General features: G+C 48.2%; 1 protein-coding gene across 2 annotated transcripts in view; it reads left to right on the top strand.

The window, feature by feature from the left end:
• The window catches only part of slc15a4 (solute carrier family 15 member 4), a 33,893-nt gene extending 19,079 nt beyond the window's left edge, over positions 1 to 14,814 (top strand). For both annotated transcript variants that reach the window (XM_035379360.1, XM_035379359.1), the window contains exons 8-9: positions 964 to 1,122; positions 11,897 to 14,814. In XM_035379360.1, coding sequence (XP_035235251.1) covers positions 964 to 1,122; positions 11,897 to 12,048 — 311 coding nt within the window. In that variant the 3' untranslated portion in view covers positions 12,049 to 14,814. The remainder of the gene's footprint in view (positions 1 to 963; positions 1,123 to 11,896) is intronic.
• The last annotated feature ends 706 nt before the right edge of the window (positions 14,815 to 15,520 follow it).

Raw genomic sequence — 15,520 nt, 5'->3', positions numbered from 1 at the left:
CGGGGAAGCCGTGCGTCTCTTTAATTTGTGGTAATGTTCCTCTCCCGAGGAGGGTCTGGAAAGGCACCCTTGCTTAACCATACAGCTGTAATCTCTCCTGACAGCTGCAGCTATAGGGCGTAATTTGAGAAATCACAGGTTTGAGGCGCCATGAAATTACCCATGTCACCCGGCAGGCAGAGGCGGCCTCTCTCACACTGACAGAAAACGATTTGATCTTTTTTTTTTTTATGATACATTAAATATTGAGAGACCTTTCTGGAAACAATTCCAGCCGCAGAGGTATGCTTTTACCCCCCACCCCTCACCTTCGCAAAGCAACCAACCAAACAAACAAACAAACACCTGAGCTGAGTCGGAGACCGCAAGGTTTGGCGAAGGTTTTGGAGTGAGGAGCGTTAGCGCCGTCGACCTGTGTGAGCGACTGGAAAAACAACGGGGCGCGAATCAGCAAGCGTCCGGTCCTCATACGAATCGCTCAGGTTGTTTTCAGGGAGCAGAGGAGGGTTGTTGTGAAGAACGCTCCCTCATAGTGAGTTTGGCCAGTTTTGCAGCGTGGTGCTTGAGTGCTGTCAGTGTGGTTCCTTCCTCCTCGCCGACTGGTTTCGGTGTGACTCCAGTGGCGGGAGATCCGCTGGTCTCCATAACGGTAGATTACAGCAAGTCTGCCGCCCCGTCGCAAGCACGCTGAGGTGGATGAGCAACAGAATCATAAAAAGAACCTACAACTTGCCACAAAGTTTAGCAAAACTTTACTAAACTACCCCTAACATGGTTTTATTCTGCAAAATGTCCCGTGATCATAACAGCCAGGTATTCATGAAGTGATATAATTATAAAATGGTGATTGTGTTTACTTTTTTGTTTACTGAAGCCATCCACATTATGGCCTGTTATGTGTATGTGTGAGTTTGAGCGGTGGTGCAGGTGTTGACGGTCCTGGACGCTGTGTTCTCCCCGCAGGTCTGGAGTTTGCGTACTCGGCCGCTCCCAAGTCCATGCAGAGCGCCATCATGGGCCTGTTCTTCTTCTTCTCTGGTATCGGCTCCTTCGTGGGCTCCGGCCTGCTCGCCCTGGTCTCCCTCGAGGGCATCGGATGGATGTCCTCCCACAAAGACTTCGGTAAGGTCGCCGGCAGCCGCGGCCAGGGAAACGGATGAGCAATGTCAAATGCCGTCACAGTGATGAATGGCTAGCTTCTAATTAATATTATTTCCTGTATATAGTGCATGACAGTACAAATCCATGTTTTCGTACCTTTGAAAGTAATTTTTTATGGACCCAAAATGGATACTTTTGCTGGGGCATACTTTGTGCTTTCACTAACGGTTTTGTGAAATGATCTATTCCATTCCTATTCAAGGCCGGAACGCGGAGCGTAAAAACCGTTTGACTCGTAATGTGTAATGGTAATGACATGTAATTATGTGAAAGGTACAATTGCATTCATTTTCCCAAACCCAGGATCAAATAATATGCCTCGAATTTGGTCCGAGTTTTTCAAGGTAACTTTAAGATGAGGAGTCTTAAAGATAATATTTTCGGAAAACAATCGCGGCCGAATATTGCGAAGCGCTGGCGAAATAGCGGGCGAAATTGCCGGTGGCCGTTTTGGCTCCGCAGGTAATGGCCGCAAATTGACGTGGCGGCTGAGAAGGGGAGCTCAGCCTGGGCTTACGGCACCCTCCGGCCCTTGGGCCGCGAGTCTCTGGGATCTCTGTGCCGGAGCCGCCGGCTGGGGCCCTGCCCAGAGAGCGTCCTTTGTGACGGCTGAGCTGTCGGCTCGGATTCACTCCCCGGGGACAACCCCGTTGACTCTGAGATTTAGCGCCGCGAAGTTTGTTAGCCTAGCGCTGATTTGAATCTCTCGGAGTCGCGCTCGACTGCATTAGCGCGGCCGGGTTGACTGTTATTGACTTACTGATGTTTTTTTTTCTTCCCCTCCATTTCAGTTTTTGTGCATGTTTTCAGCTGACCCCCAATGGTTTCTGTGCTCGATGGATGCTTTAGACATTTGCCTGAGTTTCTGAAGGCCTGCTGGATTTATTCCGGCTGAAATAAGGACTTTGGGGATTTGTGGTCTGAAGCAAAGTACGAGCAAAGTCTCTCGTACAAGCAGCTTTGGAGACTAAAATGTCCACCAAAACTGAAAATGTCAAAAGAACTTTAACTTTAAACTGTCCCATTAGACTTGCAGTTTAAAGCCTTCAAGCAGTTGGAAAGTAGTCCTTTGGTGGGCAGAAACAGTCTGCCTTGCCACCGCTAAAGCTTTACAGCCTTCTCAGTAAAAACACGTTTCTTGTGATGGTCACATTTCAGGGTTTCCCCCAGGTATTAATAGCAAAGACCCTTACCTCCACTGAATTCACGAGCACATCCGCAAACACTGGAGAGGAATCAATAAAACTTCAGAATCAAATTTCCGTGGAAAGGGGAAAAGGCACGGTGGTGCTATTTCACGAAATTGGCATCATGTGGTTTTCACCAGGTCTGGTGACAGCTACACCGTGTGAATACCTCGGCTCACCACTTCACACCACCTCTGCTTGCCCTCTGAGGCACTTCCCCCTTCACTGACTTCTGTATTTTCTTGGGGGAAACCCTGCATTGTGGTTTTTTCTGGCTTGGATTTTGGATTGGTCCATGATATGCTGTTGAGTGGCAATACATTGCCACCCTCCTTTAAATCGGCAATGAGTGGCAATTAAAAAACCATTTTCAAAAACCCCACACATTCACCACTGAGCATGTTCTGTAGATGTCAGGCTGTGAGGAGGAGGTGGATGTACACACAGTAATATCCCCTTTTTGGTTCCTCAACACTGAGAAAGGTTTTCAGAGAAGGTCTAATGTGTTCTTAGGATTTCAACATATTCCACTAGAAATGCAGCATGGACAGTGTATGGCTGATCTCACCCTGAAGTTCTCATCCCATTGGCTCATATGATCGGTAATGCATCTGATTAGCATATGATATCCTTGGTGGGAGTGGCCCATCTCCAACTCTGATTAGGCTTCAAGCTTTGTATGTCTTGAGTATAACTTTGGAAACTGGGACTTGGAATGAAGTTTGTGATATTAAACGTGTCGAGTTACAAATAAAGCAACATGGATACCAAGCTTTGCGCAAATGGCCACGGGTTAATTACCCACACTGCAAGCTTTGAAACTAGTTTCATGCAGTCACTTGTATTTATTGGCACCGGGTATTGACTTGTGAGGGATATAATTTGTTCCTTTTAAATGAGTGCATTTGTTGCCAATTTTAACTTTTATTCCAGTGCCAAATTATCGCGGTTAATTTAGCCACACCTGTTGCATCTTCAAATTATCCACAGATGAAAGCTCGTCAGCTTCGGTGAGGTAAATGCGGCAAACGCGCGGAAAACGGTTCAGCCGTACGCGCGCGGGGCGGAGGAGAGGACCTCCGACAGACCGGCGGAGACCGGTGCGGCGTGAAAGCCCATTCCGTCAGGTTGCTCCTCGGCCGCAGAGTAATGGGTTTCGGGGGGTCAGCGCGTACGGGAGGGGTTAGCCTAGCCTCCCTTCTGACTCCAGCCCCCGACAGCCTGCCTCAGACACCTCCGCCCGCCCCGCTAGGGATGAGAAATGAAGGGGCGGGGGGGCTGACTGAGAGCCACGGCAGCGGAGGGGGGGGGGGGGAGGCTGACTGAGAGCCACGGCAGCGGAAAGCAATCGGGGTGAATTGGACTGAGGATGACGGAGCGACGTATCGACACCCCCGCCCGTTCCCCACGGCCCTCGCGCGACGGGGCCAAATGCCCTGTGTCTACAGCCTGCGCCAGCGCTGATCTGTGAGAGGAGCTCCAGGAGCAGGAAAAGGCCTAACTTTACAGCCTTTTCTTTCCTTTTATCCCCCAGTTCTGTCCGTGTGATCTCTGTGTTACAGCTCTTCGATTGTTCGCTAATCTACAGGAAAACTTCAGATAGGTTCATTAGATATTATGCCTCTCTCCCAAAAAGGTTGATAATAAGATGTTAATGGATGTATTTTCCCATTAATTGAAAACTATGTTCAGGTGTTGCGTTTTGGAGAAAGTCTTGGAGCCCTTCTGCGAATCTACGCGCATTCAGAGAGTTAATCTGCGTTTGATGAACCTTCGGGAAAGAAAGAAAGTCTCGATTTTAAATTACCGTTAAGAGTTTACGAATTAACCGGGCGGGGAGAACTCCTCCACAATCCCCTGGTTTTAAGAGGCCTTTCCCCTTAATAAATAGACGTGTCAGGCCGACGACAAAAGGTTTGTGTAAATCTGTCCGAGCGCAAAGAATAAATGGAGCGGGCGGCGGCGGCAGATGGATGGGCCTCCCCTGGCGAGCCCGAGCGCGCGGCGCAGACGCACTTCACTGTGAGTGCGCGGTGAATAAGCGCCCGCTGTAAATTGTTTGCCCACAGACGTCGAATCGCTCGTTAATACAGCGCGGCGACAGCTTCCGAGGCCCTTTCTTCTTTTCTTTTTTTTTTTCCCCCTCTCTTTTTGATGATGTTAGCAGCGGGAGAGGTCCGGCGAAGGCCTTCATAAATCGGGCCCCCTGGCCTCGGCCCCGAGGAGCCGCGCGCTCGGTACGCGCCGCTTCGATCGCGGGCCCCGCCCACGCCCGCGCGCCTTTTGTCTCGGCGGCTTCGAGGCGTCGTGTAAGGAAGATATAAAGGGAGACGTTCGGAGGGGGGCCTTCGGGTGCTTATCGATGAAGGCATTACACGCGGCTGCCGTCTGAATAGCCGTCTGACATTCCAATTGCCTTGTCTTTCTTTTTTTTTTTTTTTTTTTTTTTTTTTTTTTTTTTTTTTTTTACACCCGCCATTCATTCTCTCCTTTCACCTCGTTTTACCTTGTGTCGGCCCACCGGCGGTGGCGGCGCTTCGCGGGGGGCGGTATAGCTGTACTCGAGCGGCGGGGAGGGAGAGCGGCGGCGGCGAGCGCTAGCTGTCGGAGCAGAACGGAGACGCCCGGGGGGGAAGACGCCCGGCGTTAATCGCTGACCGGGGGCCTGATTACACAGCCGGCTCCTCTTAAGCAAAGCTGGGAGAGTGCTGAGGGAGCGCTAGCTCCAGGCCACCGCTCCGCTCCCTCCCCCCTCCTTCCCTCCCGCCGCTCGCTATCTTCACGTCCGCCGCGGCGCGTGTCCACTGCCGGCGGGGGCCCGGTTCGGCGGGCGCCCCGAGGCCGGGCCCTCGCGGCCCCTCTATCGACAGACGCGGCTCGGCCCCCGACGCCCCCGGGCGGGGGGGCGCTCTGGAAGCGGCTACGCGGGAGCCCCGGGCTCCGGTCCGGGGGCCGTCCGCCTCGGGGCACTGACTCCGCCGCGGCCGCGAGGCGGAAAGGCTCCGCCCCCTGCTCCCGCTTCCTGTTCCCGGCCCCGCCGAACAGACTTAGCGAAATGTCAGCGCTTTAATGAGGTTCAGCCGTGTCAGCGAGGAAGAAAGGCGGGAAAGGAACAGGAGACAGATGGAGTGTAAAATCTCAGCCGTTATTCCACAGGACTGTTGAGCACGTACTGCTAATGAAGGCTTTCTCTTCTCAAGTTCCCCGTTAACGTTTTCACTTTAATTTGAGACTGCAATCTAATCTGCGATTTGTTCTCTGTGTGATTTCAGAATTACCTGAATCCTTTTTCTATAGGGATTCCGAGTCTTAACGGCATTTTATGCCGAGCTTCCCATGTGGTTTGGCCAAAGCTATAGTAGGTCCTTTGAAGCTCTTGCGCAATTTTGGGCAATATAAAATTCTCACACTGTATTTCACTGTATGAATTGCCTTTAACTGAAAAGCTGAAATAGCGGCTGAAGAATTTGTGGTGAGATTTCCGGGCCCAGCTTCATTCCAATCACACGTTTGTACTCCGTGCCAAAAGCAATCTGTCACTATGAAGGGAAAAATGCTTTTAAACCAATAGCTGTAATTTTTTCCCCCTGCAATGGGAAGTATTAAGGTGACTGCTGTCCACCCTCTATAGGTGCACTAGTTGCGTTTCCTTTCATTCAAGCGTACATTTGCTGCTACTCCTACCTCTAAGACAGGTCCGTCCCTCTGATTTATACATAGAATTTGCCAATGGAAGTGTTTCAGGATAAAGATGCAAGGTATTTTTTTATAGATATAGATTACGCTAAGACATTTATAGATTATAGCCATTTATAGACATATGTCCAGTAAACAGTTATTTGGGTCACAAACTTTATTTAATACACGATTTTAAAAGCGTAAATGAAAATATTTGAGACTAACCTGTGTAATTGAGGTGCATGATGGGATTTTGCCTGATTATGTGCGCTAATGCCGTTTCGACCCTGCTGCGGTACATTTGGATGCACGAGCGAATGTGGCGACACTGATTGATGCGTTCATTCTCACCACAGAGTCTCTTCAGCTACAGTCCAAGGACGTGTGACACAAATTGCGAAAACACGATTTTCGCGGTGACATCGGCTGCTTTCTCCGGCGCCGCGGTATTTTTCGGTAACCCGGGCGGCGGCGTACGTCTCTGGGATCGGCGTGTTCTCCGGCTTTGCTCCGGTTCTGAATGATTGAGCCGCACATTTCCTCCCCAGCTCTGGATTCGCCCCTTAAATCGCTGGCCGGTATTTGTGGGGTTCGTTAATGGCGTCACTGCGAGTTCTTGTTTTGCCTTTTGCGACCGTAATTACCGCTCATTCTCGCGAGCGTTTGGCTGCCACACGAAGCCCGAGGGGAGGGGGCGGGGGGGGGGACACGGTCTGCTCTGATGCAAACGGACAATAAAATTTAAGTGGGACCATTAGAAAATGGAAACCTTGCAGAAAGAAAGACCCAAGCCGAATTCATAAAACGAGGCGTTGGAGGCGCCGTTTCCCGGAGCGGGACGTGTCGGCGGGACTCCGCGTCGGGCCGTAATGGCGTTTATTCGTCCGGGGGAAACGCCGCGCGGTTAAAGAGCGACGCAGGGCGGATTCCCTCCCGCTGTTTATCCAGCGGCGCGCGTACCCTTACAGGAGTCCTCCTGCAGCCACTCGCCCGGTTTTAATTAAGGCTGTGGCGGAGGGAGAGAGTGCGCCCCCCCCCTCGCGGGTCCCGGGCGCGCGCTGGTTAGGAGGAATTATCGATCCGAAGCGCAGGCGGCCTCACGGGAGGCTGACTGCAAGCCTGCTGCGAGCCTCTCATTATTTCCCCTAAATTATTTAACTCCGGGGGGGGGGGGGGAGAGATGGGGGCTAAGATCTCCCCTTTGGTTGCCTGACTCAGATCACAGTCAGTCCTGAGTTTGAACATGTGATCGTCGTGGGACAATTGCCACACTGTAGGGAGCGGCAGGTTTCTCTCTCTTTTTTTGGGATGCGTCTCTCCTTTGATGGGACGCACTACTCTTATTTCCCTTTTGTAGTATCACAAGTGGGGTTTGCCACGGTGTTGACTTCATCAGTAGAAAGGGTACTTTTTCCTTGGTCCTTTGAACAGGAGATGAAAGGCCTGTAATGCACGTCCATTCTACAGATGTGCAGGACTGCGTGCTCTCCTCAGAACCAGCATTTTGCCTCGTAGGGTCTGCGGCACAGAGATTGCTCATCTTTAATCTTCCGTTTTCCGATTTTCACGAGCGGATTTGCGCACATCGTGCAGCAGGAATGTGTTATCGCTCATCTCATTTGATAAGGTAGCACACGAGAGACTCATTATCAAAATGAAGACGGTAGGAATCACCGGAGGCATTTCAGAGCGGGTTCGGAACGGGCTGCAGTGTCTAACACAAAGAGTAGTAGGAGGGATCTTATCTGAACAGGATATTGTGTGAAGTGGAGTCTCACAAGGATCGGTGCTGGGACCACTGGTCTTCCTCATTTATATACGTGACCTTCACGGGGACATTGAGTGTACATTAGTTAAATTTGCAGATGGTACAAAACTGGGAGGTTCTGCTAACAGTTTGGAATCTACTAAAGTAATTTAAGAAGCTTGAAACAGAATCCAGAAGTGGGTGGAAACCTGGCAAATGAAATTCAATATAGCTAGGTGTAAAGTTCTACATGTGGGAAATTTAGAAAACATGGCAGGACTACTTTATGGGCGGAACACAATTGGAATGTACTCAATTTGAAAAAGACTTGGAATAATGGTCGATCAAAGACATTCAGGTTCTAGGCACTGTGCAATAGCAGTAAAACAACAGGATGCTGGGTTATATAGCCAAGAGTATTGAGTCCAAAGCCAAGTTATAGTTATCTCATAAAATGCCTTTGTCAGACCATACATTATTGTGTGCAGTTCTGGGGACCGTACTACAAGAGAGATATAGAGGTTCTGGAAATGGTTCAAAGACGTGGCAACCAAATTGGTTCCTGTTCTGAAAGATAAGAGTTATGAGGAAAGACTTAAGATGCTTAATCTCTCCAAGGTTTGTAAAAGGAGACTTGCGGCGATTTGTTAAAGGGATTAACAAAGTGAACTACAAGAGATTCTTCGGGTTGAGTTCTGTTAGGGTTAGAACAAGGGTGCATAGATGCAAAAAGTAAACATTTGGAAGTATTTTTTCACACAGAGTAGTTACTGTGTGCAATAGCTTGCCAGGTTATGTGGTAGAGGCAGAAACTGGGTGTTTTCAAGACCAGGCTTAGTACAGTGCTAGATACTATCTGGTTTGTAGGTAAACCGAGCACTAGGAACACTTCAGAAGTAGGAAAGTGGTGAGCATCGGTGGACTGAATGGCCTGTTCTCATTATTTTATGTTATGTTACCATATGATAGAATTTTTTTTATGTTTTGATAAGCGCCCCTCCCACCGTGGGGGGATTAGGGCTGTCGCTGTGTCCGTTAGCAGAGTGGCATTGTGCGTGAGGGGGGGAATTCCCTGTGTCCTTCAGTGCAGAGGAGGTGAGAGAACAGGACCGACTGGGGAAGGGAAAGGTGCAAATTGCGCCTCCGCTTCTGTGGTCCTGATGGACGTTGCATATTTGTTACTTTAAAGCAAGACCCAGGCAATCTCACAAGTCTGGCGCTTTAATGCATTTTCAGAGGTTCCTGTGAATAAGTAGGTTCATAGACCCAATTTCTGTTGTTTTGCAGACAATAATAAAATCATTGGCTTATTTAGTCCTGAGGAACAAGGCTAGGGAGAAAGTACTTTAATTACTACATGGGCACTACAGCTTTTCTTTGTTTTTACATTAATGCCACTGTATTGATTAGCCCACTTCATGCTCAGTGCTTTGAAATTGTTTATTGTTTACCGGTTCTCAGATTGAAATTAAAAACCTTAACTTTGTCGATGAAATTGCCCTGCATCTCAACAGGATGGCTTTGCATCCTTTCTGCATGCTTAGGTTCTTTTTCTATGGTCTTTCATTGTGGAGCGTTACAATCTCTTCACAATAAGAATCACGTTCACGTCCCAGAGTTGGTCGTTCCATCACTGGCAACCAGCCCTGTACCTCGATGTTTTCACCATAACTCTTAACAAAGCACACCTCATTCAACAGCTAGATATTTGGTCGAGCTGCTATTTAGCAGACTCAGGTGTGCCAAATTTGGGTTAAAATAGAAACCTACAGGATCTCCTGGTAGATCTCCAGGAACAGTGTTGGTTGCTGCTGTGTTACATTTACTGCAGGCAGCGGTAAGAGACGGGGGTGGTGGTGGCGGTTGGCGGTGGCGATGGCTGTGTGGGGGGGAGCCCTGTTCCGTGGTCCGCGGGGGCAGCATTATCCCTCCCAGGCCGCCTCGCAGAAGGACGCCTGGCGTAGCCACAGCGGGAGCGAGTCTGGCTTCCAGTAATGGGCGGGAAAAATGAAGAAAGTGCCACACAGCGTGTCTCTTCGATCTGCGTGTGCATTAATTGACCCCCCCCCCCATCCCCCACCGCCCCTTATTTTGTGTCACCGTGGAGATGACCTCGGCGGTGCCAGAGAGGCCCGGCTCTTTAGGGACAGCTGTAATTAGAAGCCTCCAGCTCCGGACCCTGGAGCCTTCAACGCTCCGTCTCCGCGTTCCCCCCTCTCTCCTCCTCCTCCTCCTCCTCCTCCTCCACCTCCACCTACAGCCGCTCAGAGAAATGACAGGATGTCTGCAGAATTACCTCCTCTCCAATTAAGCCTCCAGCCTTTCCCACCTTCCCTCCACCTGCCGCCTCACACTCCCACCGGCAGGATTTAATAGGTAGATCGTTTTGACAGCGCCGCCGCCGCCGCCGCCGCTGAGAGCTTGGCTACCGCTCCGCTACTTCAAAAAAGTACCCCGTCCGTTTGGAACGGACCGGAATCAATTTTTACAGCTTAATATATTTCGCCAGCTCATTTTGCCAGGCATTTAAAAGCTGCTTTTGTAGTGTAGCCCAGTACTTAACTGAAGCAGTTTATAAAGTAAATTGGAAAAATAAAGTAAAAAAAAATGAAGCGAAGGGAATCCACCCAGCGGGTGCTGTTCTTGGAGGAGTCGTCAAAGGGAACCCGGGCGGGTCCTCCGGCGCTGCGGGCCGACCAATAAGGGGCCCCGGTTCTATTGCCAGGCTCGGACCGCGGGCGGGCCTCATCTCCACCGCCGGCACCATCGACACTTTGTTGCTCAGGTTTCAAGTCTGGGAGGGAGGGGGGAAGGGGAGGTGGGGGGGGTGGGGGGGGATTTTGGCGAGGCTGTCTGCTTTCCTCTCCGCTTCAAACTCTGGCTGAAAGTGCAAGAGGAAAAAAATCAAAACAAAAAAATGAAATTTAGTTTGGATTTCGCCGCGAGTGTTTGTGTGATTATCGCAGACGTCTCTCTTCTCTGCGCGTGTCTGCTTTCAAGATTCAGAGCCCTCCCAGGGAAGCAGACATCACAGTGCACATACAGCGCGAGGCATGATGGGAAAGTTCAGGAAAAGATCGGGCTGTGGCCGCAGACCGTACTGGCTGGTCAGCTCTGGCTTTCCTTCAGTTCTCCCGTCTGTTTGGTCACAATAGCTAAGCGGTGCTGTATTGCGGTTCATGAATATTCATGAGGAGCCGCGTCCGAGGACAGATGATCAATCGCCCCCATTGTTGCCCGTGGTCCTGCCCTTAATGAGATGCGTCAGGTCGCAGTGTTTCAGCTACCTTGGCAGAGAGGCTGGACCCTCGGTGTTAAGAATCCAGAATTATTTTTTGTTTATGAATACAAATTTCTTTTGGAGGGAAATGTTTGGCCTGCTCCGTAATTAAAGCATGCTGGTCTGGCCTCTGGCCTGCGAAGTGGAGGGTTTGTTTTGTAGCCGGCCCCCGCGGTGCAGGTTCTCAGGTGCTGGTTGGTCTCGTCTGCCGGCACCGACCGCAGCTTGTGATGCGGATCCCGCAGTGAGAGCCGGGGTCACGACCCGCAGCCACGTTCCGCTGGCCGAGCGCGGGAAGATTGATTTGTCCGCCGCTTCGACCGAGATCGGCGATCGATCGGCACGGCACTTAAGCTTCTGCAGCCGTGCCGCGATGCCGAAACGGCCCTCCTTTCAAACCGCGCCGAGTCGGAGCCGGGGTCGGCGGCAAAGCGAGCCGCGGGGCTGGCCGGCCTGAGCCCCCCCGCCCTGTCCCCCCGAGGTAAACCGCCAGCGCCCCAATCCCAGCGCTCGGCTCCGCGGGCCTCATCCCAGCCAGGCGCCCGGGTCACACGACGCACTTCCCAGAAGTCAAACGCCGTTCATTTAAAACCCCCCCCTCAAAGGGGATTGATTTGAAGAGCGGCCGTCTTCGTCTTCGGAAGAAACGCGGCGCGCTCCTTTCACTCTGCGGAGGCCCGGGCGGGAGAGGAAGATGTTTGTCGGCTTTCGTTTGGAAGCGGCTGACAAATTGCGCTCGTTCCCTCGCTAAGTGTCTGTATTTATTTTCCCGCGCGCCGGTTCGCGACGCTAACGTCTGCCATCCGTTTCTCTCCCTTTCTCCCCCCCCCTCTCTCTCTCCAGGCAACATCAACGACTGCTCCCTGCATTACTACTTCTTCCTGCTGGCAGGTATCCAGGGAGTCACCCTGCTGCTCTTCATCATCGTTTCGGTGAAATACGACAAGCAGAGAGCGAGGCCGGGGAGCCAGAGGCAGACCAGCATCACCTCCTGACCGGGGGGGCCGGACTCCTAGGGCCCTTCCCTGTTATCGCTCTCATCTCCTCTCCAGCTTTTTTCGAAACAAAGATTAAAAAGCCCGCCAATTTTTGTTTTATTTTATTTTATTTTTTTTTTACAATTGACCTACATAGCAAAGCGGAACATAAAAAAAACATTTTTTAACTGTTGTTCCTGACTTCAATTCTATTGACTTTACAAATCTTTTAAAAAGTAAAATATCTTAAAATATTAAGAATTTCTAAATCTTAACCGACTTACCTGAGGCTAAGTCTTATCACTTATGATTTGATAAGCATAGGTGATAAGATTTGACTTGCTGTAATAATCTGACCTGTTCTGGGTAGTACTGTATGTTTGCCCAGGACAGCTTGTGGTGTGAGTTCTGCATAATGCAGACTGGTCTTTGCATTGTAGATTAAAAAAATTCATTTGCACAAGCTGCAACAGAAAGCAGGCGAAGACGGTTGACTTTGGCGTGTTACGGTAAATTAAACGCGAAGACTAGCGATGTTTGAAAATGCGTGTCTGAGTTTCGGAAAAGCTGCACATCTTGAGTTACTGCTGTGCAATTATGACAGATCAGTACAGAGTCAAATTTATTATCACCAAACAATATGAAATCTCGACTTGTGCATCTGAAAAGTAAGCCACGCATTCTCTCGCGTCAGATGTCAGATGCAGAACGGGTTTGTTAGTGATCCTTTTTTTTTTTTTTTTTTTTTTTCCCCCTCGCACAACTTGTCTTTGCCTGGTTTCTGTTTGATCAGCTGTGCCACCTTCATGCTACTTGTGGCATTGGCGTTAAACAGAAACTGGAGTTGCGTTATGATGGGGCCTGGTTTTTTTGGGTTGTTTCTTTTTTTTTTTTTTGTTCATTACCAAATGCTCCTCCCCCTTTTGTGAAGATGAAATATTAACGATTTACATGTTTCTGTCCTCTGGTAATTCGGAGTATTTACCTAATTATAATGTGTGAAGTATTTGAGATCTGAGTATTGATGTGTCGAGTCTTGTAGCATTTAATGAGTTTACATTGGAGAATTCATTACCCATGTTTCTATTAATTACCAAAACCGCTGAGTCTCTATAGGCTTCCGGAAGCAACAGGCCTTATCACCATGTACACTTGGAAAAGGAGGAGCAGTACACGTTTACGAACCAGAGCATGGCCACTTGAGTACTAAAATAATGAAATTTACAACAGCAAAGTGTTGGTGAGCATTTGTTGTTTTCTACGATAATTGCAGTTATTTATGTAATGGTTCTTCAAGTGGGTAATGTTTTGGCATTTTAAAAACCAAATATGGTTGGCTATGAAAAGATAGGTAGCTTCTGTAGCATAACATTTAGTAAGTGTGAATTTAAAAAGATAAAATGAACACTGAAAATTGGTAAATATCCGTGATGTTGAAGGATATAAATTTTTTGTATTTTTAGTCATACTAGATTATCGGATACCTCTCCCAATTGCATGAACTGTGGTGATCACACAGACTGGTGACACATCTCAAATTTGATGGATGCACTTCAGATAATTGCATTGTAATACATTTTAAGTATTTTAATTATTATTAGTAAGGAATCAGAAATGGAAAATGTCAGATATGGAATCTGTAAAGTGGTTGTCTGGCTGTTGTAAATAAATAAAAAATTAGCTCGGATGCATTTGCATTTAAGCACCTTTAAATGGAGCGATCACTTTGCATATTAAGAGTCTGCAGCAGCGCTCTATCGTGCTCCCATTTTAGAAGCATTTGCTCCTGGAAATTGATGTGCGGTAACTGGAAAAAATTGCTTAGGAGCATATCTACTAATTGGGATGCATTAATGCGTTCCTAAATCATTTAACTTGGGAGCACATGTGCTTCTTGGGAAAACAATGTTCAAGTAGAGACCTGTGTGGCCACTTGTTTCCCTGAACACAATGCATTTCCCAGTCTCTATAAAAATGTGGTCTAATTTAGTGTTCCTTGGTGCAGTCAGAGGAACTTTGATACCTAGTGGGCATATTTGAACATTTTATCTATTGTGTTTTGTTTTTTCAGTTGTGTTCTAATACTTATCTAACTGTACTAAGGAATCTGCCATATTGAAATTCTACATTTGGGTTGTGGTAATTGTAATATTGTTATCACTAGTGAGCAGATTTAAATGGAAAATGGCATGTACATAAACGGTAGCGTAATATATGTTTTATTGTACCTTTAGTTTATATTCATTCGCTGCAGTCATCCGGTTTTGATGAGTTCTAGCTTTTAAGATAAGTTGGTTGAATTTGTATTAAATCCTGGAAAGTGCAATTGAGAACTCTTCAGATTGACCTATGGATGGATTTCTAAATGGGTTCTTCTTTTAAATGTTGTGTAGATGGCAACCGTAATAGAGGTATGACTGTTAACCACTCCTTAAGGTTCCAGCAGCTTACAGCCATCTGGATGCTGCTGTAGTCTTGTTAAATGCAATTAAATCTCTATGTGTTGAGCCAAGCATGGTTTCCTCTCTAAATCAGCATTATTACGTGGAGGAGATCCTCTGCCAATCTGATTCAGAAGTGTTCGAATGATTGTTTGGAAGCCTGCTTCTAGCACCTGCTTTGTCATGATGAAGGGCCATTAATGACTGTTGTTTTTTGCAGTTATGTGTCTTTTGAAATCTAACAACCTTAATGCATTTTGTGTATAAAATGTGTTTCAATGGGAGTATGCAAAAGGACAGTTTACTTAAGATTTTTTTTTTCTATTAAAAAAATTCAACTGTCTTAAATGGCTTTGCTGTCTGTTTATATATTCTTGATTGCCTGATATGATGTGTCCCTACCCTTTAAGGCCTATTTAAATAGCATTTCAAGTCATTTCAGAGACCGGGTGGCTTTGTAAATGCTGAACACTGGCTTAGCTGAACTTTTGAATGTCCTTTTTGCGTGTACCACTGTGTATGAGTTTCTAGAAGGGGGAGAATTGAACAGATTAAAAGCAGAACTGAGGGAAATTGCTGTGTACTTCTAAGCCATCGGCTCAAAGAGAACCATAGTTACATTTCCTCTGAGCTGTGGACAATCTGAGCGATAAGTCTATACACTATTTACATCCTTGCACGTTTGTTTTTGTTTTTCCATAAGCTTGCCGAAGAGACGCAATTATGTCCTAGTGGAATTCCACGCGAGATAAATGCGAAACGTGAAATTCGTAAGTTGTTTTGGAAAACACGTTGAATGCAAAACGTGCGCATCCGGACACGGTTGTAGCCGAACTGAAGGTTCAGCGATTCCTCACAGTTCCATCGTACCTCAGAAGCTGTCAGAAGTGGGATCCGCGGCAGTGTTGTAAATCGCACCCTTGGAAGCGGCGCAGCTGTAGCTACATCAGAGGGCGGCTCACCGCAGATGGGAGTCCGTGCGAGAAGGAGCTCGTCAGAGAGCTCGCGCGAGCGTGACACACAGTTTGATGTTCAGACCGCACGCAAAC

This window comes from Anguilla anguilla, chromosome 10 (genome assembly GCF_013347855.1).
Source record: "Anguilla anguilla isolate fAngAng1 chromosome 10, fAngAng1.pri, whole genome shotgun sequence".
Lineage (NCBI taxonomy): Eukaryota > Metazoa > Chordata > Actinopteri > Anguilliformes > Anguillidae > Anguilla > Anguilla anguilla.
This window is presented reverse-complemented; position numbering and strand designations above follow the sequence as displayed.